Raw genomic sequence first — 27,743 nt, forward strand, 5'->3', positions numbered from 1 at the left:
TCTGGACCCTGGGGCCTTTATGTTCTCCCAAATTGCACTGCAGAGCTTAGTCCCCGCAAATTCTCAGCTTTCCCTGTCTACACTCCTTTTTCAATGTCTTGGTTAACATTAGTAGTTCCCAAATGAGCTTCCAGCTCTGTTAATCCCATCTCGGTAAATGGTATATCACTTACTTCTGGTCAAAATAATTAAAATTATAAATAAGAAACCATCTTTGATTCCTCTTTCTCTCTCACACCACAACCAATCTAGCACTGACCCTAGTTCCAGAATCTTCTGGAGAATTTAGCATGACAAAGAAACAAAACCACATCGTCCTCTGCCCTGCCCAAGACTGGGATTCCAAAAATATGTCCAATTAAGAAGAATCCCAAGGTGGTTGTAAAGCACAGGCAAGTCTAGCTTACACTGGTTAGGTATCTTAGGATCTCTCATTTTTAAATGCTTCTGATACATAGAAATCTTTATCCTCTCAGCGCCTGCTCAGGTTTGTGTTGTTGTCACGCGGAGCCAATCTACTTGGAAAATGTGGAGCTTTAACTTATCGCATTGTTCTTCCATTTATTAAGAGGAAAAACAAAATGCTAACACTAAACCTTGAAAGGGTTCTTATTGAAAACAAAAGCTCTCAGAGTTTTTACTCAATAAGCCTAGTTCACAGATCTCTCCAGAGGCGACAATTTGCACCCTTTTTTTTTCTCCATCTGGTCTGTGTTGCCAAGGAAGGGCACAAAACTGATTCTAACCCTGGCTAAGATCTGAAAACTTCACATGGCAGTCAAAATTATATGCATACACTCAGCCCAAGTAGCATATAAATGCTTTCAATAGCTACATATCAAATTATATAGTGCACAAACCTGAATGTTTTCAGAATTTTCTTTTAAACTAAATTCTCCAATATTTTCCTTAGCACTCCAACAAGTGCCATGCCGAAGCAGAAAGACAACCTTTAAAACTGGAAGTCCATGACTGGTGAGTTCCGATATTTTATTAAAATAGCATATTTAACCATGGTTAACCAAGAATATGTTAACTTTGTCCCCCCCATACTGCCCCCACCCGAGATACGCAGCAAAACACAGTAGTGATTTCAAATATCCTTGATCATGACCAACAGGAATATTTCAGTCAAGTTTGCAACTCAAAAGTAGACCTTGGAAAAACTCTGAATTAAAAGAGAAACATAAAGCTCTCACACAGAATTCTTTTATCTGCCCTAAAATCAATGCTGGTGCACCACCACCTGACAATACTGCTAGGATTTTTCTTTATGCATAGTATAACGACTCATTTATTAAGTACCCACTTTTATAAATAAAATCGGCATTTTCTGTCCCGCTTAATGTTCCTTTTCAGCTTCACAAAGAAACCAGTAAATAAAACTGTCAACGACAGTCACAACATATGCTCTCACAGCAAGATAAAAAAACTTGAAAATACGCAGAGATGCATCTACGCTATTTTACATAAAAAGAGAGATTCAAAAAGTGCAAGGCAAAATCTGCAGTTTTTTGAGGGGAGCTTTTAGGCACATCCATTTCATTAAAGCAAGCTTCAGAATGAAATTCCAGTTTGTTCTTCATGACACCTGTTAAAGTCTTTCTTTAAACAACAACAAAAAAAGCCAAAAATACATCCCATCAAGTGTACAATGGTAGTCTTGTGTCCTAAAAGTGAGGAGTTCAGTTGTGGCGAGTCCGTCCTTTCTTTATTCTGGCAGGCTTTGGTTTGGGGATGTACTGATTATTTGCCTGGTACTCGAGTTCTTTACGGAAGTAGTGAATTGCTTTGTTTAAACCTTCCTCCAGTGGGACCTGTTTAAAGGGAAAGCAAGAAAGGGAGACAAGGTCACATTGACAGAAGGGCATTGCAGGAAGGAAGTGCCACCTTACAGCCAGTCAGACCTCCTTCAGAGGAACACTCACAGAACCATGCTTTGGTTGTGACAGCATCCAGCATCACAGCCCACCGAGAGAAGCCAGAAGTCCTTCAGGGCCGCTTTCAGAATGTACTGTGGAGCTGACAAATGTCACTCTTACTGACGTAAAGTGAGCTCCACCTCACAAAAGACCCCAACTACCTCTTGCTGGTATAATGTCTACTCCAGTTTGAATCGGCTGGCAAGATTGTTTTTCAGATAATGCCCATGTGCCCCATTCTTTCAGAAGAAATCCACCTTGGAGTGGCGGGAAGATGCTTTGGGAAGGTGATCTGCATCTGATCAACACGCCTGATTCTCCCACGTGACATCAACCCTTTGCACTGCCTAGCGGATCATGGCCCACTTGCACCCCCACCATACTAAGAGGCTGAGTTTGAGAGGGAACCCACGGCAGCCCACACCACAGAAAGCAACCTTCATCTGAAGCTGCTTTGCAGCCAACAGGAAACCAGCCAGATCAACTGCTGATTAACAGCAGAAAGAGAAAAGGTGAAGGGAGGCACTGCCAAGGGGTGCTGGGGCACCACTGGGGGCGAAGGTCTGTCAGCTTGACTGTAGCGATGGTTTCACAGGTGTCAAAATAGATGAAAACTTATCAAATTGTATCTTCTAAATATGGGCAGTGTGCAGTTTGCCAATTATATCTCAACAAGCTGTTAAACACACACACTTGGGACAATTAAGATGGATAATGCCTATAAGTTTCTTTGGATCATATCCCTCAAAAATTTATTATAAATTAAAACTACTACTAGAAGAGAAACCAGTGGTAGATGGCTCACATTCCAAGAATGTTAGAATATTATACGTCTAAATTCCAGAAAGATAAAGATACTGAGCACACACACACCTCACATAAAAAGCAACAGTTAATACATAGTGAGTGTATATTTAAATCTTCAAAACATATTTTGTTTAAAAATATAAGCTCTCCTTACAAAGGGGCCAATGGCCCCTTACAAAAGCTTCAAAAAAACAAGAAACCTAGGCTGCTATAACCTGTTTTGCACAGCTTGGGATTATTCGATTTTGTGAAGTCTGGGTGTAATTGTATTTTTATTTCACCCAACAAATTTCTGCAGTTTTTAGCAGATTACGTAGACTTGTACATCACAGAATGAAATAAGGATCAGGCTGGAACTCTCATGTCACTTTGAAGTTCAATATTCTAGGATTCTACTCACTCAGCTCTATGAACATTTTAAAAAGGTAAACTGAGCTCTCAACTGCGTCCCTGACTCTCTGACTGCGCCACAACCCAAGGGCCATGCCAAGATGCTCCTACATTTGTTGAGCACCCAGTGTGTGTCAGGTCTGACAGGTGCCGGGCTCCTGCTGGACACAAGGCTACACGCCTCTGCCCGAGGGGAGCCCAAATTTCAGTGGGGCACATGAGGGTGGGCAAAGAGGGAACGGCCAGGCACAGGTGACAGTAAATGAGGTGGGCTTGCTTCTATAGATGTGGCCAACCCAACCAACCTCCCTACACAGGTGGTCTCTGAAGGACACAGGCAGCCCTGAGGGCGAGCGTTCTCTGGCTGGGAGGAGCCTGCAGTCACCCAAGGCAGGAAGGGCACAGCAGGCGGCAGAGCAGAAGCAGGTGGGGTTCAGGCTCAGCCCCAGGGAGGCGGCAGCCGCCCCACCCTGCCCCCTTCAGTAGACACACTGAAGACAACAGGAAGGCATGCAGTTCCCCTTCCTCCACACCCTTCAGTCTCGCACGCTTCCAACCAGGGGCTCCACTGCGGGGCTGATGGGGACCACTTGCCCCTGACCTGGCCCCACACACGCGATAGGCAGGCAACTGGGGCTACGCAGGGCTCTGAGCGTGTGCTGCCAGCGCCCTTGGCACAGCGTTCACAGTCAGGGGTGTGTGTGTGTGTGTGTGTATGTATGTGGGAGCAGGAGTGTATGTGTGAATGTGAGTGTGGATCAGTGAGTGTGCGCATGTAAGTGTATGAATGTGAGAATGTGTATGATAGTGTGAATGTATATGTATGTGTGAAAATGAGTGTGTGTGAGTATACTTGTATTAAGTGTGTTCGTATGACAGTGTATATATGACAGTGTGAGTGTGTGGGAGACAGTGTGAGTATATGTGTGTACAAGTGTTTGTATGGCAGTGTATGTGTATGAGAGAATGTAAGAATGTGTGTGTGCATGAGAGATTTTACAAAAACAGAGCCCAGAGCAGGGGCTTCCAGCCGCTTCCCAGGTAACATTCTCTGAGACTCCTGATACAGGAGAGGCTGTTTACCACTTGGAGAAAACCCTCTATCTGCCTGGATGCTGAGCCCACCTTGCTCCTCCGGGGGCTGTCTGACAAGGGTCAGTGCCTACAGGACAGCAGACACAGGACACGGGAGGCCCCTCCCCACAAGGCAGCATTAACTCCCTGCACTTACCACGGGCTCCCACCCCAGCATCAGCTTCGCTTTTTTGATGTCTGGTTTTCTTTTCTGTGGGTCATCCTGGGCTTCGGAGAGAAACTGAATTTCACTTCCACTACCTGAGATGTTTAAAGAAAAAAAAGGTAGGAGAGAATCACAAAGCATGGGTAAGCACAGCCTTACCATCCACATCAAAGTCAAACCCCACATGCGGTGTGAACAGGGTGCAGGCGGTGGAAATGCAGTTCTCTGAGAAGCCCCAGAGCTCCCGAGGGACTGTTCTGCATGGAAGTCCAGGGAGTGCTTCTGCAACTGCTGTGGCCAAGCTGACTGTGTGCAGGCGCCCAGCAAGAGCTCGGTGGGGGGCAGGTTATTCTGTCTCAACAGGCCTGAGTTACCGCCCAGTACAAGAGGGTTGCTCCAAGGCAGACCACCCACACCAGGTAACAAGTGCAGACGTGCCCACCGAGCATGACCCCGGTGTGAGACCACAAACGTGGTGTGGGGCCATCCCTGAGGTGGATGCCCCAAGTGGGCCACACCTGGGTGCTCGGAGCCTAGACAGCCCTGAGACCCAAGATGTGCAGCCACCCAGCTGGAGGGACCTCTCGGAGGACGGCAAAGGCTGGCCTGTTCCACATTCTTGCTGGGCCCAGGACCCACTGGCCAGCAGTATACAGCCCCACCAGTGACTGTGAGCCAGACCTGCAGAAGAAAGCCTGTGGAGGCTTTCCCTGCCTCCGTGTCATGGAGGCCACATTGCAGACTCTGCAGCGAATCACCACCACAGGTGGTTCAGGATGGTCCGTCACAAAGCTATATACAGAAGCGCAGCAGGGAAGCTGCGCGCCCCTCCCCCCAGCCTTAGGTTTCAAATAGCGTTTCTCAAGCGTCAGCACGCACGGGTCACCTGAAGAGCCTGTCAACAGGCAGATCCTGATCTGGGGGCCTGGGCTAGGGCATGAGAGTCTGAATTTCTGACATGCATCTGATGCTGCTGCTGCTGCGTTGGCCCACGGGCCTCACTCTGTGCAGTGAGGGTGTGAAGGAGTGGATGGCACAGAGCTGTGATCTGAGCCTGCCCCTTCCTCACGCAGGAGGAACACACAGATTCAGGATGGAAAAGCTGGGAAGTGCATTGGAGCAGCTGTGGGAGCCACAGATGATGCAGGCTATGTCTGAGGAAGACCGCTGCTTCTACTGCCACGAGCAACGGGAGGATTCCAGCCATCCGGGTCGATTAGACCAATGCCGGTGAATGGCAGCCTGATGCCAGGAAGGGCACACTGGAGGAATTAACCCAGCCAAGCGGGGTCTGAATGGTCACCTCAGGACACACTGTGGCATACTCCTCCTTGGCCTACCTGCCAGTCTAGTCTGGTGGTGACTTCACTCAAGTTTCGGGATCAACCCCAGACAACAGACACCCTCCAGGAGTCTGACTCCTCAGAGCTCCAGGAAGTCTGAGGATGAGGCCAAGGGCTCATCCACTCTATGTCTGCAATCCAGGGCTGGTCTGGAAGACCTGACCTTCTCATGGCCTAAGAGTCCACCTTGATGGGGTGCTCCCAATGCTACATTGCCCCCAGTGGGTGGTGGCCAGGATGACCAGAATTGCAAACAGAATTTCAAACCTGCCTGAAGCACGCAGCTGGTGGTTGCTGTCTCTTGCTGTCTGAAATTCTATGCTTGACATGACCAGTTCGGAAATGCAATAGTTGTCACCCATGTAGGATGATCTAATACAATCGTGCCTCAAACACTGGGAGCAAATCTCCTCCTCCCTCCCACTTCATGCAAACCTGCAATGAAAACTGAGGAGAAACCAATCCTGCCCTCCTTTATCTTTCTATTCCTTAAAAATTAGAAAACACTTAAGTATTCCTGATAAAAAGTTCTGCTTTGATCCAATTCAATTAGCTTGTATTAATTACCCACTTTCTAGTCAAGGTGTTATTAACAGATAGGGCAGGCACAGTCGATTTTACTCAGGAAATGACTTATCCTACTTACCAACAAGGTTTTTAATTAACTGAGCAAATTCTAGGATTGTGTGTTCTTCTGGGTTCCCCTAAGAAAGAAACGGTTTCCAGTTATAAGCGTCATGACAACAGCAGCAATCCACCACCCAGACCACAGGCGTGTCTGCAGAGACGTCTACTGGCCGAGTCTGACCTCCCTGCACTGCTTCAGCAGAGCTCCGTGTGCCAGAGGGTACTCCGCTTCCAAGATGACAGTTACTCACCTGGCAGTGCTAAACTGCACCATCTATACCTTCAGCCTCTAGGCTGCTGTGTACAAGGCTGGGCTTTGGATAGGTCAAGAGTTTCTGATGAAGGCACACACTCACTGAGTATCAGACAATTTCCATATCTAACATAACTTCAATGTCACTTTTATACAAGCTTGGGTTTACAAAACTAGCTCTCCTAACACTATCTATTCCCCTCTGGGTGAGCTGTGTTAACCATGTCAGTGATGAAGGACTTGTAATCTCACACCCAAAAGCTAAGGCAGAAATGAGTACGCTCACAGGCGAGTGTCCCCGGCAAGCCAGAGGACAAACTCCATGCATTTCATGAAGAGAGAATACTTGTGGGGGCTTTAAGGAAAACCACTTGCTCTTTTTCTCCCTCCCATCACACATCAGAGCACCTGTTACTCTTACTCTGCCACCACTGCCCTCATCATAAGAGACCACCATAAAGTCTGATAATTCTATATCCTAAAGCCTCTTCATGCCCAGGTCCTCGGTTAGCCTGAAGCTAGACGGTAAATGTGGAGGGAGAGACCCTGGGCCTCAATGGAGCACAGAGGGGATGACTAGTGAAGTGGAGCGACGGAAATTTGCAAGAAAGTGATTCTGCCTTTCTCCTGGCAGACACACGATTCCAATTTTAGGAATTGTCCCTGTGCAAAGGCCCTCCACAAAGAGGGAAGGAGGAACATGGTATCTACAGAGAAGAGCCTGGCTGCCCAGGGAAGTCACTGACAACACCCTTGCTAAAGAACCTGCAACAAAAACGCAGAGCAGGGGCGGCTCGGGCCTCTCCAGTGTACACAGGCAAACGCTGCAAGCAAAATGAGGCTTACAGTGTGAGGCACGTTCTGGTCTGTTTTAAGTGAATGTTTTTTCAAAAGTGGCACACTGTACCCATGAATCAGCAACAGTCCCAGAATGGAGTCAGCACCCAGGGCACATTCTTTCCTACGTAATGAGAATTCCCTTTCACCTCAGGGAAAAATGCATGGTCTGCAATGTATTTGAGATGGCTGGTTACAAAGACATGCATAAGCAAAGGTGACATGGTTTGCAAGAAATAGGTCACATGGCCAACATTTTAGAGTTCCCTGAACTTTAGAGTGTTGTGTAGGAACCAGGAGAGGTAATTTGGGAGAAGCACCTGAAATGACCCCAAGGTAGGGTTAAGGGGGAGGTCTCTGTGAGCTAAGAGGTTCTTGTGTCCACTGCCATCAACAGAAGCAGAACATCTTGAATGCTGGACAGTCCACATTGGAAACCTTGCATTTTAAATGAGATGGAACAAAACTGCTCAGAAAATCACTCAGTGATAGAAAGGGTAAGAGGTCCTACCATGACCTTGGCTGATGCACCAAGGAGGAGGAGGCTTGGGGGGTAGGACCATGTCCTTCAAATCCTTGGAGAGTTACCACACTGTAGAGCATCACACTAGCCATGAATGGCCCCCAGGTGGAGAAGTGAGGTCAGTGGACAGGTGTGCAGAAAGTGAGATTTCTGGTCCAATATAAGGAAGAGCTTTCTGCCGGCCAGAACTGTCCAAAGGCAGGGTGAGTTTCTCTGAGCAGAAGCAAGTTCACCAGCACTGAAACTGCTCAAGGCTGGATGATCCCTCCAACAGGGAGGTTCTGGGGCTGTGGGCAGGCATGCAGGGAAGGGAAGAAGCCACGAAGGTGGTCTGTCCGGCTAAATGACAGACATCATCAACAACCGGAAAACTTTCCCTCTGAACAACCTCCATCTAAAAATGCAATCAGGTCTTATAATGATGACCCGCCTGTTAAATAGAGAATGAGATGCATACACATGTCCACCTACTACCACCAAAAGGCTTCACACAATTTTAGACCCGGGCCCTTCGGAAGGTGGAGGGACTGATTACATCACTCACCCATGCCTTGCAGATATTTTACTTCTTTGTATACTCTTACTTTGTGTTTGTTTGTTTTTCCTCTAGTATTTAGCAAGCAACAAATACAAATGTCCTAAGTGTGCCGATGGCAAATGAAGCAAAGCCTGGTGCTGCTCATGGTTTCACAGATGAACGAAAGTCTGAGCTGTCCTGCAGAGTGGAGGGAGAGGAGCACTCACCAGGTTGACCGGGCTGCTGACGTTGCTGTTCATGAGAGCCACGAGGCCATTCACTAGATCACTGGAAAAAAAGAGGAGGCAGGTGAGGCTCTGCCTGCTGGAATATGCTAGTGCCACGCACCACATAGAAGCCCTCCCAGAAGAAAAATTACCACCCCCAGGAGAAAACAAAAACCCAAATGGAAAATTGAATATCAAAATAAAATCCTACAAACTAGGATGGTGTTTATAATGCGAAAGTATTTATGGATGAAATGATATATTTGATGTCTGGGATTTGCTTTTTTTGGGTGTGGTGGAGATAGTTAAATAGGATGGAAGCTGAGTGATGGGGCTGAGTTCGCCACTGCATTTCTGAAGTCCTTTAACAATTAAAAACTAAGCATAAGTTAAAACAGGCATACACTCAAAAAAGATGGAGTTTACGTAAGTTTCCAAAGAAAATTCATGTTTAATGTGAACCCAGTAGTTGACCTGTACGAAAGCACATGATTACTTTTAAAAACAAGATCCACGGAAATGAACGAACTCCAGTATGTGATCCCCATACTGGCAAATCACAGATAAAGGCAAACAATACTGAGGGTTGAAATAAACAGAAACGTCACTCCCTACTCCCCCAGCCTTAAAGTCGCCACCCCCCAAAACACCTCGTATGAAACGGTCAGGGATATTTGGATGTTTCAAATGGATTGTGATCAACTGGGCCATGAAGGTGAAGATAAGTAAGCAAACTTTCGCTTACCAAGGTTTGGTTCTTATTTTCAGAAGCTTTAAAGTGTGGCTCTGTTAAAAAAAAGTTACTTCGTAAAAATGACACCTCACTGCTAAGCACAAGCACTTTTTCTACGCCAATTTTCCATGAGCTACAATTCTTAGAAGACTTTTAAAGCTCTGACCCTTCTCCTCCTCCTCCATCGTTACCAGTGAGGAGCAGGTCACTCTGGGTCAGGATAAACTTCTAAAAGAAAACCGCAGACAGGTTTTGCTTTCAATTGAAAAAAACTATTGGGGTATTTAGTAAATCAGATATTTCTGCGTTTTCCTTTACGACAAATGCGCATTTCATATGAACATGCTTAAAATGTTCTATTCTCAAGGATCAAGCACAAATGCAAATCCCTGCTAACCTTGGATGATTTCTCCTTTATAGAAACTAGCAAAAAGTCACTTCATCACTATGGCAGTATTGCTACATTACAATAGTGCACTCATGACATACATCTGTGCACGTTTATAAAAAGACATTAAAAGCTGCCATTCCATTGCATCCACAATATGATTTAATATTGAAACTGGGGGGTGGGGTTTATTTGAGTTGGAAGAAGGGTGACTCTCAGGCAGTCATCCTCAGTGGGGCAGACGGGAGAGCCATGGGCCTTTTACATGACAAACTGGCAACTTTTAAGGTCAAAATTGCATAGATCACACTCTTTAACCTGAAGCTCTTTACAAGTGTCATTTTGACAAAGTGACTTTTAAAAAATATAGCATGCCTTTGTTATGTAAATGAGGACAAAACCAGCCATGAGAATATTAAACAGAGTCATGCCAAAATGCCGATGCGGATGGCCACCTAGACCTCAGACTCCCTGCACTGTTGTTTCGAGGCAATCATGGGTTTGGGGAATGGTTAATTTAGTACAGTAACTATATGGACCCAGACATCGTGCATTACTAAAAGACGCTCAGTTCCTAAAAACACTGCTTGTGAAAAACATCAAAACTTTGGTCAGTTAATGAACTCAGCTGAGTCCTCAATAACTAAAAAGTTTAAGTCAGGAAACCCTTGCCCAAGTATGGCAAAGTCCCTGAAGCCTCATCATCTCAGACTCTGCTAACGTGAAACCAGACAGGATCACCAGTGTGGGGAGTAAATAAATACTACTGAAGTGTTATGAAATGAGTTTTCTAAAAGGGTTAACAACCATGTGTCTAGGGAAACTGCTCATGCCCTCTTTTCAAGCAGTCAAGTGGTGTGGGAGAGGACGATGCATGTGATGGCAGCTAGGAGCATGAGCCACGACCATCAAAGCAGGCACAGGACAGTGACCAGGCCATCGGAGCGGGCCAGGCACCCTGAGCGGGCCAGGGTGCATTTTGTCCTGAGCTGGGACAGCACATAGCACAGGCATCACTGAATGCTCAAAATATTTTAGTCCTAGCAAAAAGAAAAGTCTCTGAGGCTATTTTAAATGAATTTTGCACACAATGCCCTTGAGATAATGAGAGCAGAAAGAAGAATGGGTTCTGACTGGTTTCCTTTTACCGCACAACATCTCATTGATATTCCATGTGGTGTGGGGGCTGGAGAAGCCTGGGGGCCACTGGTGAGGCAGCCCGAGGCAGGCACACATAACCGAGGACAGCAAGACTCCCTCAGAAAAGGGCACAGCTGGGTGAGTGGAGGAGGATGGGATAAGAACGCGTCACTACGGAAAGAAGGTACTCAATCCAAGGGAGGCCCACAATTTGGTCCCCATACAGAAGTGTGCCATGATAGTTTCCTCCAGGGACATAGTGCCTACGTTAAGTGCTTTGAAATGAACACAGTCCCAAAGCGGGGGCAGCTGCCATTTCCCTGTTAAATCGCTTTTTAGAATATGCATGCCTATTTGGGCAACAAAGTTGGTTATAGTACACTTCTGGGCTTTTGCCCCTTGAGGCAAGATACTAATGGGTGGGGAGGAAAAAACTACTGACTGTGTAAATGTTTACTCACAGCTTTCTTTTGGAGTAAATGGAAATTCACAAATACTTTCAGCAAAAATCTACAGTGGTTATTTTGATTTCTTTTTAAAATTTTATTTTATTACCAGTTCCATTTCTCCAAGGGACTCCTACCCAGGACCCCTACCTAAGGGTCCTGGGTAGGTAGAATTTTATGTGGTTGCTTTGGCTAAGGTGGGACTTGGGGGCTGCCCCGACCTGCACAACAGCCACCATCTCACCCTAGTGCCCCTGGGATGGCCCCAAGACAGCAGGAATAACACTTCCTGATTGACAGGCATACTGGGGTATTTGCAATGAAGAGTGAAAATATGTGGGTTCAAAATATAGAACTGGGTTTTACAACAATTCAGGATACCAGAAACTTTCACAGAATTTACAACAGCCACATACTGGTGGATGCACTTTGGCATACACAACTGTTTCTATCCTAACTACTCTGAGAATCCACACTGCCTTCTAAAATTAATCATCAACGGAATGGAACAACAGAACAGTGGATTTATAAGGGTTGCCAAGAAAGCAATAAAAATCACCACGTGAATCTATTCAAAAAATATATTTTTATCTGCATTTAGTTTCAGCATGAAATTCAACATAAGAACACTATCTACCTTGTGCCCTCCACAAGGACTATCTCCTCCACCCCGCGAGCCATGTTTGCAATGGGTCAGATTCTGGCATTCACAGGTCTGCTGGATGCATAAGGCCATCTCTTAACTCCACCTGCGCTGAAATCACCCAAGTCACCCTCAGAGCTGGGCAACTTCACCCACACACCGCTAGGTGGCAGTAAAAGATTAGCACATGAGTCACGATAGTCATGGAGATGAATGCAAATTTTAACTTTTAAACAGAGAACAGCAAGTTTTCCCATCATAAAATTAAAAATTTTTAATTACTATATAGTGTTAGCATTGTGGAAATGGTTAACATATACAAGACACTGAACTGTCTTGTCAAGTTGGCATGACCCCTGCTCCAAAGCACTGCTAAGGCTGGGGCAGGGCACGACAGTCTTACCTGACGTACTGGAACGCCCTTGTCTGAGACCCGGATCCGTATACCTGGAAGGAAACCAACAGTTAGGCCTCCTGATAAAACCACATCAGTCCTGCGTAGGTGTCCCTGAAACTCCAGGGGACACAGTCCGACCTCGAAACTGATCCCAGGGGGCAGTGATGCTGACTCAAAGCATCTAGCATCACATCCCGCACTCTACTTCGAGACCATGCCTTGACAGTGAGATGGTGGCAGCAATACCTAAAGTGTGCACCTGGTATAGCTGTGTAAAGTTTTCCCTCAAAAGACAGTGCCTGAAGGAATTCGCTTCTGCTGGAGTCTTACGATGTGTCAGGCATCATGTGAGGCTCTGGGGGGCTGTGACCTCAGAGTCCAGCTAGGTGACAGATCTACACACAAACATTAATACATGCATTTAACTGGGGTTCCTCACACTGACTGCCCAACAGCAGAGCTGGGGATGCCGCCCAGGCTGGTTCACAGACTGTTTGGGATGAGGCCGGCATCTCCTGGTATTGTTACAGCTAGCTCCCCAGGAGATTCTAATATAAGGCCAAGGTGGAGAGGCATGCAGGAGACTCTGAAAGTGATGCGGAGGTGGCAGGAGGGAGGGTCACATTCCCCTTTGTTTCCACTGCACATTTGCTCCACACTTCCATAGCTTGGCTTGTGTTCTTTGCTCTGCCGGCTAAGACCCTCTTGTCTACTTTCCACCTGGCAGAGTGCTACTCATCCTTTAGGGACAAGCTCTGATGCCATCTCCTGGAGAAGCTTCTCTGGCTCATTGCCCAGGGAAAGCCCTTTGCCAACTGCCCCCAACTGTGAACTCCCCAGAAGGACTGGTGTCCGAACCCCCTTTGCCCTGCTGGAGCCCAGCACGATGTGAGGTGCGATACCAGCATGGGATGAGCATCTGCTGAATGACCTGCGGAGTGCCATGGATCACGCCACTCACTGAGGCGGAGACGGCAACAGAGGTGCTTGGGGAGATCTCCTAAGCGCAGCATCACAGGAACAAGAGTGCCCTCGGGGGTTTTGTTTGCTTGTGTACCTCCCTGTGGTGGAAAGCAGGCAGCTGGGAAGAAGGGACTGCCTTTGGGAACAAGCTTGATTATAACAACCCTGGGGCCTCCTCCCGCCTGACAGCAAAAAAGAGGCCCTGCCAGCAGCTCTGTGAACAGCACCAGCCCCCTCGGCCCCAGACACTCAGCCTGGCTTTCCCGGAGCTCCCCGCTCCAGCTCTGAGAAGTAAAAGGGGAAGGAGGAGGTGGAGAAGAAAAGCACACGCATGGCCGGGCGCGGTGGCTCATGCCTGTAATCCCAGCACCTTGGGAGGCCGAGGCGAGTGGATCACCTGAGGTCGGGAGTTCGACACCAGCCTGACCAACATGGAGAAACCCTGTCTCTACTAAAATTACAAAATTAGCTGGGTGTGGTGGTGGGCGCCTGTAATCCCAGCTACTAGGGAGGCTGAGGCAGGAGAATTGCTTGAACCTGGGAGGCGGAGGTTGCAGTGAGCCAAGATCGTGCCACTGCACTCCAGCCTGGGCAACAAGAGTGAAACTCCGTCTCAAAAAAAAAAAAAAAAAAAAAAGCACATGCATCAAACCCCCTGAAAGCCTTATTTATTTATTTAAAAAGCAGGTTCAAAGGCTATCTCTGTTTTCTTAATAAACATTTATATGCCAATTCCACAGGTGTATCAGTTCTATCTATGTAGGTTCTGTTCTTAGGGGGAAGGCCTTACACTGAGAAAAGGCTGGGGATACTGAGGAATGGGGATTCCTGTCAACACAGAAACTACAGCTGCAACAAATCTCAGTAAAGGAACACTGAGGGAAGGATGGGCATGGGCCTCTTGGAAGCAGAGGGGAATTCCTTGACAGTTCTGCCTGAACCTGATTCTCTGGCCTGGCTGATACTTCTGATACATGTGAGGAAGGTAGGAAGCAGTGGGCCTGAGTTGGCAGGACAGGAGGTCCACCCACTGCCAGCTCCCTCAGCCTGGAAACTCCCCTCTACACCAGTGCCGTAGGTGTAACTCTTTTTGTTTTTTACAACCTTATTTTGCAGATGAGGTAATGGAAGGTCAAAGCGCTGGAGTGACCTGCATTCAGCAGAGTGAAATTTATCTTGACTCCAAGTTCAGAATTCTTTTTCCTGCCCTATTGTGTTCATAATTTCAGAACTACCTGTAGATTTTTTTTCTTTTTTCAAACTGTGGCTCTCAGGCTGGCACCAGGCCATTCTCCAACCTCACTGTAGTGAGTATCGGATTTAGGCAACTCCCGCGTCACAGGCTCCTCCACAGGTGGGTTTGGGGCTGTGCTGCTGTCCTGCCCATTGCCTCTGCCTGCATCCGGTGCTCTGCTCTCAAAGCTGAGCGCACAGATGCACCTCTGCTGCTTGTTTTGCACCCTCCCACCACACTCAGTAAGGGCCACTGTGACGGTGGGCTCACCAGTCTGCTAGTGCATTCCAGCCACATTCACAGAAAGCCCACCTTTGTCCAGAGTGGCAGTGGCCTTCAACAAGCCAGCCGAGGCCAGTCTTCAGTCTGATCTAAAGCCCAGGCTCACTCATCAGAGCAGCGGTGTCCACTCACACACCGTCTCTCAGAGAGGAGCCATGGAAGAGCACAATGGCAGCTTTCCATTCCACCCAAACATGCTGACCCCAAGCCCCGGAGGAACACAATCCAGGGCAATACATGCTGGGTAAGCCCCCCGACCAGGATGGGTTAACCAGGCTGCCAGGGTCAGGATGTGAAGAACCACGCCAGGTACCTGCTCAACCAAACAACAAGTGACTTGTGGTGGAGACATTCAGCAGCTTGAATATCACTTAATCCCAAAGGGCTGCAGCCTGGGAAGTCCAAAAGGCTCCCAAAATAACCTGCAGTCTGCTGGGTATTTCCCACTGTTGACTCATTCAAAGTGCACTGGAAGGAGAGTTACGACTGTGGGTGCATTTCCCTGCGTGACTCGCCAGGGGCAGCTCCCCACCCAGCCAGCACCGACACAAGGTTCATCTGTAGGCACCACGGTCACCGGGTAAGCTATGCTCCCTTCAGGTACGGTGACACAAGGTGCTCAGCAGCACTCCCTCTGAAGTCCCACCTGAGGCCCAACTGGGCCTCAAGGAAATAGTCCCTAGTACAAGAGGAGGCTGTTCTGCCTGGGCTGCAGTGGAAAGGCATGGATCCCGTGGGACACCCACTGCATACCCCCACAGACCTTGCTGACACAGTCCTGAAGGTTTGTATGCTCCAGTGTGTGCATTAGGCTAAGATGCAATGTCAGTGGCAGCCTGGAACACTTCCTTCCTCGTGTCCTTAAGAGTCCTGCTGGATTTCAGTTTCTATAGCATATCACATCCATCATCTGTACTTTGGTTTAAATTAGCCTACCTATTTCACTAACACAGTACTTTGCAACATGAGGATTTGTAATTCATGTGTGAAATATTCACTGTGTGCGCTAATGTGAAAATGTAAAGTAAAAGAAAGGGGTGTATGTGCAAGAGAGAAGATGCTATGCAATTATGCCCCATCCAAAATATCTGTCTTCCCTGGGCTCTAGAATGCAACTGCAGACCCTGTGTACAGCCCTCCCAGCATGGTCTGAGGCCTTCCATCTCCCCCACTTCAAGATAAGGCCCGCAGGGACTTGGCACAAATTGGGTGTGCAGCAAAATCCAGGGCATGAGTATCACAGGGATCTGGTGTGGACAGTTGACGTCAGCAGAGCTCCCTCAGCCTCCTCATTGTTCTTCTAACAGAAGACAGTGTGAGATTCGGTCCCTCTGGCTTCATTTCACAGAACAGGAGAGATGCAAGGAGATTCGTGCAAGAGTCAAGGCTGCTACTGGGGGCCAGGGAACGAAGGGTTGTGTGCAGGTCAAAGCAGCATGATGATCAAGGAGTAAATAACAGGGGAGAGGACCGGCCAGGGGTGAGGGGCAGCAACGAGCTCTCATGATCACTTAGCAATGTCCCCAGCCGCTGTGCTTTATGTGTTTAAGATGTAACAAAGATTCTTTGCTTGGCCAAACTTCATTCAGCCTCGAGTACCTTCTCCTAGGCCCATTTGTGCACTTCCTTGTAAAATCTAGTTTTGACAAGAACCCTGCTAAGTCAGTTTAGCAAGAAACCCTTACCCTCGATATCTGATCACCCTCGACATCTGACATTCCTCACCCCCCATATCCCCTAGAGTGTGTCCAACCACCCTGGCCTGTCGTCAGCAAGAATCCTGTTAGGTTGGTTTAGCTAGAATCCTCCTTACCTCTGATGCTTCCTCTTAATAATTTTCCATCCACTCACCTCCTCCCTGCTCCTTGGCTATAAATTCTGCTTGCCTGTGCTGTATTTGGAGTTGATCCCAGTCTTTCTCCCCCGAAAAATCCCACTGCAGTGATCCGTATTCCTGTCATGATGGTCCTGAATAAAGTCTTCCTCACCATACTTTAGTACCATTGAATAACTGTTTAACAAATCCTATGGCTTTCCGCCACAAACGAAGGCCCAATGTAAGAATCACTTAACATACCACAGTATCAATAAAAAGGCTAAACATCATACCAGCTTTGAATTGGTCTTAGAAGTATGATTTTTCCAAAATTTCCCCTTGGAAGAATAGCAAGGCTTTTAAAATGATATAGAACTGGATTCAAACCCCAATTCTACCACATCTGACCTGTCCTGGGCAAATCCAAACCTGGGATAAATCATGTAAGGTGGAAAGCAGAATGACCCCTCCTGTGAATGTGAGTGCCATAACTGAACTGTGGGCCAAAGTCTCTTCGAAAATAAACTTAAGACAATAGCTCTACCTGAACCATACTCAACTATTTTCTAATCTGAGATGCAAAATTTGCTGAACATGATTCCACTTAAAATATAGCTTTGATGTATGATGCACTTAACCCAGTGACATACTCCCTGAGTCCTCATCACAGGCATCTGGTACAGCAACGAGTGAGATGCTAAGACAAGCATGAGGAATCTGCTCAAAAACACAGCTTCAAGGTAAGCAATCACACCCAACCAACTTGGAAAGGGAGAACGAGACGCTGAGCTGTTTCTGGCCACCCTCAAAGAGGTCTTCACCTCAGAAGTGACTTGTCGGAAATGTAGCAGAAAAGGAAATAGGTGGACATGCCTCCTTATTTCCCTTCCTCAGTAAGCTGAGTGTTTCTAAAGACAGGCTGGCTCAGGCAGGCCTGCGAGTCTCTCCCAAGACTGCTCCACAGAGCCATCTGACAAGAGCAAGGCATGATATCTCAATTGGACAGAAAAGAATGAAGTCAGTGACTTCATCAAATTCTTGCTGGGAAATAGAATTCTGTGTGACAAAGGAAACAAAACACATTCTGAAAGGCCTCCCTCGGGACTTCTGCCTCCTGCCACCAGAAGCTGCCTACAGAGACTGAAGCCCGCCACGTTCTGGATTCACTGCAGTCATGGACGGCTCCAGAGATCTTCTCCCTTCTGTCTCTGGCACAAAAGCTTGCTCGGTGTGAAGACAACACATGAGTTATCGCCTCTGCCAACAATGCATGCATTCTTAGGGAGGCTAGGGGACACTGGGAGCCCTGGCTGTGGCCAAGGAGGCACTAAAGCAAGCTGCTTCTTGGAGGCTTTCACGGTTTCCTCTGCAAACAAAGCAGCTCTCATCTCACAGCATGAGGGAGTTTCTGAACACAGTTGCTAAAAAGGCACCAGGCTGTCCTCGAGATGTGGAATTCTCAACTGAGCAGGTGGACTAAGGGGTTCACAGGTCACGGCACGAGCTCCTAGGAACCCCAAGTAGCAGCAAGAGGGTTACATGAGATGATAGTAAGTTTCACCACTTTCACTTACCATAAAGGAAAGCGGCCACTACAAACCCAATAATTAGTCCACCCAACATTTCTCTCCTGCGCCCACGTACCTGGTGGTCTTCTGGAAGCTGGGGATGCAACCATGAATGAGACAAAGTCCCTGGTTTTGAAGAGCATACACTGTACTAACAGAGATTGGGGCTGAAAAATTCGTATTTCAGTTGGTTACAAGGGCACTGAAGACAACTAACATGGTTATGGTAACTAGCCTCGTGCCATAATGCAGAGAAGCATCAAGAAGGTTCCCTTAAGGAGAGGATGAATGAACAAGAATGCCTGGAAGAAAAGCAAGACGCTGCTGGGACAGGCAGGAGCAAGGGAGCAAGGAAGCCCGGCCTGAGGGAAGGTGCGGAGGCAACAAGGCTGTGTCCCGTGCTCTGCTGGAGCTGCAGAGCCACTTGAGCTTCCGACCCCTCTTTACAAGGCTCCCTCCAGCTGCAGGGTTGAGAGTACACAGGACGGGTTGAGAGTACATAGGACAGGGAGAATGAGAGTGGCTCCAAGGCTACGGCAATAAATAGGGGTGGGGCGGCAGCAGTGTAGACCAGGGACTGGAGTCTGGATCTACCTAGGGAGGGCACGGCCATCAGGATGTGCTGGTGGATCTGTGCAGTGAAGGAAGGAGAAGAGCCATGTGTAGTCACAGAGCCTCCATTTAGGGGCACCAAGATACCACTTAGTGACAGGGGGAGGTGGGAGAGCTGGCATGGGCTGTTGGGAGCCTAAAGCTGAGTTTGGACTCACCTCTCCCCGGGAATGCATTCAGCGAAACTCAGCTATACAATGCAGTTGCCCTCGGAGAGTCATCCCACTGTGTAACAGGCTAGGCTTTTGGTTCTACGTTGGTAGCGGAGCAGCCAACACAGACAAGGGACATACACACCACGGAGAATGCTCATGAAGAGCGGGGGCTCTGGCTTCAAAACCCAGGCTACCACTGTGTGGCCACCTAAGCTTGGGCAACTCATATAACCTCTGCGCTCCAGCATCCTTGCCTGAAAAAGGAGGGGAATAACGTGACCTGCAGATCATAGGACAGAAGAGTGAGCTAACGTGATCAACCAATCAATGGGTAGATGCATATGTACTACACAGAGCTATAATTCTTCCCCCTGGAATACACTCAATTGATAACAAACCATGCCACAGGATTTTCAGAGTAACAGGATGCAAATCGACTCGAGTCCCACAAAATGCCATGCTGGAAAGTGCTCTAGGAGGCTACAGATCAGAAGAGCAAAGCAGCCTGGGCAGACAACCACGAAGAGGAGTGACTGGGGAGCTGGGGGTGGGAGGGAGGATTAGCAAAACCAAAGACGCCGGCAGAGCCTCTCACCAGGCAGGCCTGGGGTGCTCCTCCCAAGGGAGGCCGGAGGGCTGTGGGGACAGGTGTGGAATCAGCAAACCCACCCTGACCCCAGATGGTATCTGAAGGTACCAAGCAGTCAGTGTCGGCACAGACATCTTTGCCACACACTCGGACCACCGACCACAGATCACTGGGACCTCTGCTGGCTCCAGAAGTTTCCCTGGGTTGAGGGTGGCCAGTGAAGGATGGTACTGAGGGCCTGCCGGCATTGTCAAGGTGACGGCCCAGCCTGACCAGATGTGGCTCACCTCCCCACCCTACCTGTCCAGGCTTCTCAGCCATCTGAGGACACCCAGTACAGGCACACCCCTGGCTACAGCCGGCAGGCCAAAAGTATGTTGGAGAAGGTCTTCACAGGCCGGCTGGTACAGGCAGGCAGACCGGGAGGCATGGGCAGGGACCCCAGTGGCCATGGAGGGCAAGGTGACTCTAGTTTCGTGGAGCAGCCATGCATCTGGGTTATGTCCCTGTGCCTGCCTTCCCCTTAGTGGAGGGTAGCGAGTACACATGGAAGCTTCAGAAGTGTCACTCCCTGAACCAAGATGCACTCATCCCTCATCCTTTGTGAGCTGACTTCGATTTGGGTTGCAAGGTGCTCCCTGAGCCGAGGCCAGCACCTACCGTGAGTGGCTCCCCCTGGAGCGCCTGCAGGATGAAGTTGCTGACTACCCGCCCATCGTTCATGTGCATGCGTGGCCCAAAGGTGTTGAAGATTCTGGCCACTCGCACTTCCACGCCTTCCTGGAACAGAGAGAAGAGGAGGTCAGGTGTGCTCCCCTGTGTGGTCCATGCATCCACTTTGCATTTCCAGTGCCCTGCATGCAATGCAGAATGGAAACGTTCTGCTTTCCATTCCAAAATGGAAATGGCTTTTTTGTTCTGATTCCATAATGTGCTCATTATAGACCAATCGGGAGACTACACAGGGCTATACCAAAGAGAGTCAAAGCTGTCCCAGATCTCGCCACTGAAAGGCCACCAGCATTAATATTTTGGTAGAAAACCAGCCAAACAGTACAAGGAGGAAAAACGTGTATTTATATAAATTTTTTTCCCAGTTAAATATATATTTTCCAAAATGGGATCATGTTATGAATATGCTTTTCTAATCTTTTTCACATAATATATTGCACAAATTAATCACTCAATAGAGATTTAGATGTCAATGAATATTTAATAGCTAGGGAGAAATACAAGAAAGCTCTCTATCTTAAGAAAAGGGGACATAGAAACGTTCTTACTGAGTGAGCTTGCATCTACACTCCCAATCTATTTTACTAAAAAACATCTGTTTTAGTGAAAAACTAAATACAACTTAGTGCCCAGTATAGGTTATTAGCTAATGGCCTGGAAAGAGAAACATACTGACACGGTTTAAAATAGTCATCCCTCCTGTTCATTTTCATCTCTATGTTCATTTTCAAGTATTTTTAATGCTTCTATTTTTACTACAATGAACATGTATTACTTTTGTAATCTAGAAAAGCCTGTTTTCAAATATGCAATCATGGAAGTGCATACTGGAATAACAAAAGCCTGCTCTAAATGATCGTGTTAATTATTAACTTCACAGACTGCTTTGCCGTGGATGGAAAAATTAAATGTTTTTATCACAAACTCTGAATTAGTGGGCTTTTACAGTGTATACGTATCTAATGTTTGATCCATTGCAGAACAAACGTGCACTTTCTGGGCATCTGAGGGCAGGGAGCCTGGGGCGTGAGGACCTGGGCTCCTGCTTCTCACTGCGCCCATGTGTCCGCCGTTCCCGCTCCACCGCTCACTGCCCAGGCCTGCCACTGACTCGGTCGCAGCAAGACTGGGAAAGGAGCAGTACTCACCTGACCGCCTCAGTGTTCTAAGACTGAAGCACAGGCCCAGTGGCTGTATTTGGTGCCAGTTATCACTACCAGCTGAAACAGTTCTTTTTTCAATTTCGGCCAATAACTTAGGCTGGCATGGGTTGGGAATGGGAATCCAATGAACCCTTAGCTAACAAGGCTTACTTAGCACAGAATTTCTCCACCAGTATAGCAAGTTAAAGGGCATGAACCACGAGCCCCAGAGGCCCCATCAGCCCTCTGTGGCTGGAGTGACACGGCCACCACCTCGGCCCACAGCAGGCTTGTCAATTTCCCTAGGGTGTTCCACAAACCCAGGCGGGTTTTTAAGTGTGCTGTGATGTGAAAAAGGGTGAGAGGCATGGAAGCACACAGTTAACTTTTAGAAGCCAGAGTGCTTTATTTGTGCTAATTCTTCCCAGCAATACACTGTAATACTTCACGTGAGCCACTCAGATACTCAGGACAAAGATATGAGCTAAGTCCAAGAATAAATCAACCCTTTTCTCCACCGAACTAATGAGTGTATTAAAAAGGGTGGGGAGCAGAGATGCTGCTCTCAACAGAAAATAACTCAGAAGTACCCACTTGCATTTAATTGCTAAGATGAGGAAAGAAAGTGAATGGATGTGGCTTTATTCTAGGAAAAGACTGGAAAAACCTCAGCAAATTTACAATAATCAACACAATGTGCCTGGCAGGGGAAAAGCTCAATGGGTTAGGCAAAATTTGCAGCAAATCAAGTGCTTTTATCTTCTTGACGTTCCCTTTCCACAAAACAATATTCCGGAACATGGCCTCATTAGGATCAGCAGATATTAAGTGTCCAACCCATAAACAGGCTTGCTTGCTGTGGCTTTTCTATTTGGGCCTGTAATGGTTCAGCAACAGAGGGCAGCCCTTCTAAACGGGTGCAACAGCCGTTGAGTGCAACAACACTTCCAAGAACACGAGCTCTCAAGGCTGGTCTACACCAATAAGACAAGCTACTCATGAAGCCTAAACTCCTTACATGAAATAGACAGGAACCCGAGGCTCACTCCAGTTAAGACCTGCTCTCCTCTGGGATGATGGTGTCTTCTGGAGTTTGTATGCCCATCTATCCCTTTCTACGTAGCATCAGGGAACCCTTGGCCTTCACACAAAGGCGACCCCCCAGTCAATATGTATAGTCCACTTGCTGCTGAATCCTCATTCTCACTGGTCCTCACGGTGGGACCATGTGGGCAGGCAGGGGGACAGCCGATGGATGCTGACACCACTGTTGATGGTGGCAGTTTAGCTGCCACCCACATGCATGGATTGGAGAAAGGTATTCCTCATCTCAGATCTGAGGAGAGGTCCAGGGTCTGACCCAAAGCCACCTTCCTAAGAAGGGAAGAACCAGGCTGAAAACCCAGGAAGTACACACCAGGCAACGCTGTCTCATTTAAGGAAGAGTCCACCTCTGAAGGACCAAGAAGCAAACACATTCATGAACCCCTGACTCCCACACAATGTTCTGCCTGCAAGTGGTCAGGCCCTGCTGACACTGAGCTGGTGCCTTTGAGCATAGACAAAGCTGTCAGTCAGAAAGCTAACTGCTGATTCATCCTAGGCATGGCTGGATTTCACTTTATGCTCTGTGGTTTCGTCCCCTATGGTGGCCCATGAGTCATGGACAGCTCCAAGCATCAGGAAGGTCAAGACAACTCCTACAAGCCTGAGCTGCACCAACATAGAACCAATGGAAACTCAGGATGGATGCTGAGGGACCTGCAAAGGGTGGAGGCTGGAATGTCTGGATGGCCTCGTCTCATCCTGGGATTCATTATCCCAAGGAAGTCACTTCAGTTTCTAAGACTTAAGATCCTAATCTTTGAGATGAGGACAATAATATCCATTCCACCTACAACACAGGGGTTAAAACACTGAAACTATTTTGAAAACTGCCATCATTATTATCTACCTCCAAGGGATGGTTCTCAACCCAGTAATTGCCCTTGACCTCTGTCCCCAGTTTTCTGATGACACTAATTTACTTTGAAGTGACGGTGACCACGTGTGGAGTAGCTCACAAACATTGCCACCAGGACACTAGGATTGCAAGGAACAGGCTGAGGCTCCCAAAGGCCCTTTGGAAACACGAACTAGGCTGGAACAATGTAACTGGCATCAAACGCCTCCTTGCCTCATTCGTAGCAGCTGAGAGAGGGGTGAGGGCTTGGGTATGCAGGTCCTGAGACGTGGAGCCAACTAACAGCAGGCCTGACAGGCAAGAGGTGATCCAAGAGGAGTAATGAAGGTACAGGGATTCCTCCCTCCCCAGATATCTCCCAAGGACAGAAATGTTACCAGCAGGGATTACATGGTGTACAGAGCACCTCTGACAGAAGTGATTTTATCTTAGAAAATGACTCCATTTCACATTTCAAAAGGCATCCAGCCAACACGGTCCAGATATTTGCGTAATCAACAGAGACAACACCCAACCAGATTAAGGGCATAACCCTTTACTGTCAGTCCTCACCAAAGGGCTCAAGGGCAGTAATGAGCAGGACTTCTACAACTTGAGATGGCCATCTTGACAGACTCCATCTTGCTGTCACTCATGATCAGCACCCAGCATCTGCCGCCAAAGACTGCCCAAATCAAGGGCTCTTCCATGCAAGATGATGCTGCCCGTCCAGATAAGCCCAGGACCCTCTCTTTGTCCATATCACTGTCCTTGGACTGGTTCATTAACCCCTTTTCCTCTCCCCTTATCTCTTGATGTTAAATGTTACTCTGTTTGATGTGGAATGCTTAATCTAAACATTTATATATTAAGTACACTACTAGGTATGGTTTGCAGTACTGACTGACCTGTGGAGTGGCTTGAGCCTGTGTGACCACAGCTCTGATTACCGAGTGAATGGAAAACACTAAGAAGTTCCTTCTTGGAAACTGCATGGAGCACATGGATTTTATGATGGAAATAGTATCAATAAAAGCCTGACCTTGTGGAAAGACACAAACGTTCATGGACCTGGTTATGTCTGACCTTGCCCTGCTCACGACACATGAGTTCTCCCTCAAAATTTCTTTTAAAATGCAACCATTCAGTGGAGAGTACAACAGGTCCCCAAATAATATCATTTCATGATAATACTGATGAGAAAAAAAATCACCTCCTGGCTGGGGCTACTGTCTGCACGCAGCTGGCATGTTCTCCTCTCCCCATGCCTGCATGGGTTTTCTCCAGGTATTCTGGTTTCCTCTCACATCCCAAAGCTGTGCATGTCAGACAAGTGGGCTGTTCCAGTGGTCCCAGTGTGACCGAGTACGCCCTGTGAGAGGTTGGCATACTGTCCAGGGCAGGCTCCTGCCTGGAACCTGGAGCTGCTGCGATAGGCTCTGGCCACCTGAGAGCCTGTCAATAATTATCTTGTTTTTATTAATCTTCCTTAGGTGGATAGCTCACATTTATTTCAAATCCTTAATATTAGAAGTGTTTTAGTCTTTATTTAGAATTTTGGTGATGTTTTTGTGACCAGAAATATGCCCGGGAACTTAACTCTTGTTATAGCAATTAGCCTGTGGTACTGCTGATTTTGTTCTATGTCCTTCTGCTTAAAGTAGCAGTTTCCAAGAACCTGCTGATGCTGTTAAGTGATGACTTACTGTGCTATATCAAGCCACTGAACACTGTAACATGATCACTATATTCACTGACGGAAGGTACTATTGATAGAAGGTGGAACAGAGCCCTGCATAGTGGGAGCAGGTCCTGAAGGAGGTGCCTGGGCATATTCACCTGTAGGGAATGGGATGGAGAAATGCAAGGAAGTGCACCGAGATACAGCAGCCCAGGCTCTCTCTGACGCTTCTCTCAGAGGAGTACATGCACATCCCTAAAGCAACAGAGTCAGGCTGTGAGGGCCGAACCCCCTAACTCCCCTAGGGCCTGTCATGCATACATCTCGATGGGTTCTGCTCCCTACCTGTGGATAAAACTAAGGCCACTGCAGAATGCACAGCTCACTGTGCTGAAGCACGATTCTCAAAGGTGCTAAAAGGTTCAAGTTGACTTGAGGAGTTGGCTGAGGAAGGGGCCCGGGAGGGGTGTGTCTGCATCTGTTTGGCCATCTTCCTCAGCACTCCTGCTTCAGCATCAACAATCAGCTGACCATCCTGAGGTTTGCTCTGCAGCAGGCCAGGAGGGGTGGATATCACTCTGCCAGTGTCTAGGTGGGACGCGTGGGATGCGGCCAGCAGGCACCCAGTGAGTGAGTCACAGGGCCAGGAAGCCAAGCTGCTACTGGGCAGGTCCAGAGGACAGGACAGGCCTCCTGGGGTGTGAGTCCTAGCCATGGAACACTGCATCTGGTTTGGCTGCTTACTTTTTTTTTTTTTTTTCCAACTCAGGTAGAATATATATACCAACTCTGACTTTTTCAAAAGTACTTTGATGCCAGGAACTAAAACAAAACCATACCTTCAGGGCTATTAGACTAGGTGATTTCTGAGTTTGCTTTCTTTCCACTCTGCCATTTGCTGGTTTTATGAATGGCGGCCTGTTTTGCAGATCCAGCCCAGTGGGTGGGCCACAGACCTCAGAGTCAGACTCATGAGGGGGCGAACTCAAATGCACACTAAGCACTGACCGCAGCCTACGGGGGAGGCCTCCACATTTATCAAGCCACTGAGTCCAAATGCACGCAGAGGCGGCAATTTAATTCCTCCCTGGCAAGTTCTAACTATTCGGGAGAGGCTCTGCCCTTTGATCTCAACCTCCATCTCACTCCATCCCATGAAAAAAAATTCCAGGGAGCTTCTCTTTTTCTAAGGGGTGTGTGGTAGATTTTTCTGGAAAGTAAAGTTCTATTTTGACTACATTAGGACATTTCATTCATTAAAAGAAACTCAGAAGAGAATCCTTAGGAAAAGAGAAATTTTTCTATAAAAAAATTATTCCTACCTCTATCTTGTTTATATTTTCAATCTTTACATATTATTCAGAGTAAGACATATCCACGTACTACATAGGATCTTGACAATAAAATCACAATTTATAGTTACGGGGGATATGTTATTATGTATAAGAAATTAATTAAAGTTGTTAAAATAATGAATTAAAAATATGCCAGACGTACTATTCCACCTGGTTCATCCTCCTTGATTTTATTTGTCTCCAGATAGCATAAATCCTAACACACAAAGTTTTAAATTTTCTCCCCAAACTACCTCAAAAGATCACACGTTTAGAACTATAAACTGACAAGGTCACAGTGCAGCTCCTGTTGCTGAATCTCCCGGCTGAGAGATGCAGGGGTGATGCTACTGCAGGCACGTGAACCACTCGTTCTGGGCACTGTCCCACAACTGTGCGAGCTGCAAAGGAGCCTTGGCGCCTTTGGACTTGGAGCTGCATGGTCTCCTCTTACTCACTCACGCTTCTTTACCCGCTTCAGCCTGCAGGGACAGCCAGGGAGTGTGGGGAGGAGCAGGCCCCACAGGTAGCCAGCTGAAGGTTCCAACCCCACTTATGGGCTAGGGACCTGGCAACCAGTTTTGGAGCCCATCCTCCCATCTGTGAGATGGGCTGACCACTCCCACCTGAGGGGGCTGCGGGGAATTAACTGAGATTAAATGGACTGAGCCCTAACAGAGGCTGAGCACGCAGCAGGCATTCCAGCCCCTAGTTCCTGCTCTCTCGCAACACCCACAGCAGGCATGCAGAGCATCCTCAAACAATGTCACCTCCAGACAGTGACACATCCAGAAAGGCACAACATCCTGCAGGCCGCTGTGCTCAGAACACAGTCATAGTCCCAGAAAATAACAATCACTTTGGAGTTGTTGCCCCAAAGAGGTCCAGTGATTTGCCCCAGATCAAGCCACAGGTAGAGGGCAGACCCAATGTGGCAGGAGGTGCTTGGACCCACCCTTGCTGCCAGCTGTCACAAAATCCTGGGTTAAAGAATCATCTCAACGTCTTCATTTCAACGTTTTATATCTCTCACAATCTTTATATAGTGGTGTTTGTTTTATTTTATTTTTCCCCCTTATGTTTGTCTCTAGATGGGATTACGCAGAGCAATTTTTCTTTTTTCTTGCTTAATCAGTATTTTCTTCTTTTTCTATACCTGGCAAAATATCCTGCCATAGCAGGAACTGAAACCTGTCTCAGCTGTGAGGTGTCTGCTCCTTTGCGCAGAGAGGAAAGGCACCATTTTCCTCCCTCCTCAGC

At 47.6% G+C, this 27,743-nt stretch overlaps 1 protein-coding gene across 2 annotated transcripts in view; it reads right to left on the reverse strand.

Moving 5' to 3' along the window:
- Positions 1-965: 965 nt before the first annotated feature.
- The window catches only part of UXS1 (UDP-glucuronate decarboxylase 1), a 95,439-nt gene continuing 68,661 nt past the window's right edge, over positions 966-27,743 (reverse strand). For both annotated transcript variants that reach the window (XM_019021353.4, XM_019021352.4), the window contains exons 10-15: positions 20,313-20,432; positions 12,440-12,483; positions 8,687-8,747; positions 6,349-6,406; positions 4,351-4,454; positions 966-1,817 (exon numbers count right to left, since the gene is read on the reverse strand). In XM_019021353.4, coding sequence (XP_018876898.1) covers positions 1,686-1,817; positions 4,351-4,454; positions 6,349-6,406; positions 8,687-8,747; positions 12,440-12,483; positions 20,313-20,432 — 519 coding nt within the window. In that variant the 3' untranslated portion in view covers positions 966-1,685. The remainder of the gene's footprint in view (positions 1,818-4,350; positions 4,455-6,348; positions 6,407-8,686; positions 8,748-12,439; positions 12,484-20,312; positions 20,433-27,743) is intronic.

This window comes from Gorilla gorilla, chromosome 12, assembly GCF_029281585.2.
Source record: "Gorilla gorilla gorilla isolate KB3781 chromosome 12, NHGRI_mGorGor1-v2.1_pri, whole genome shotgun sequence".
NCBI classification, from domain to species: domain Eukaryota; kingdom Metazoa; phylum Chordata; class Mammalia; order Primates; family Hominidae; genus Gorilla; species Gorilla gorilla.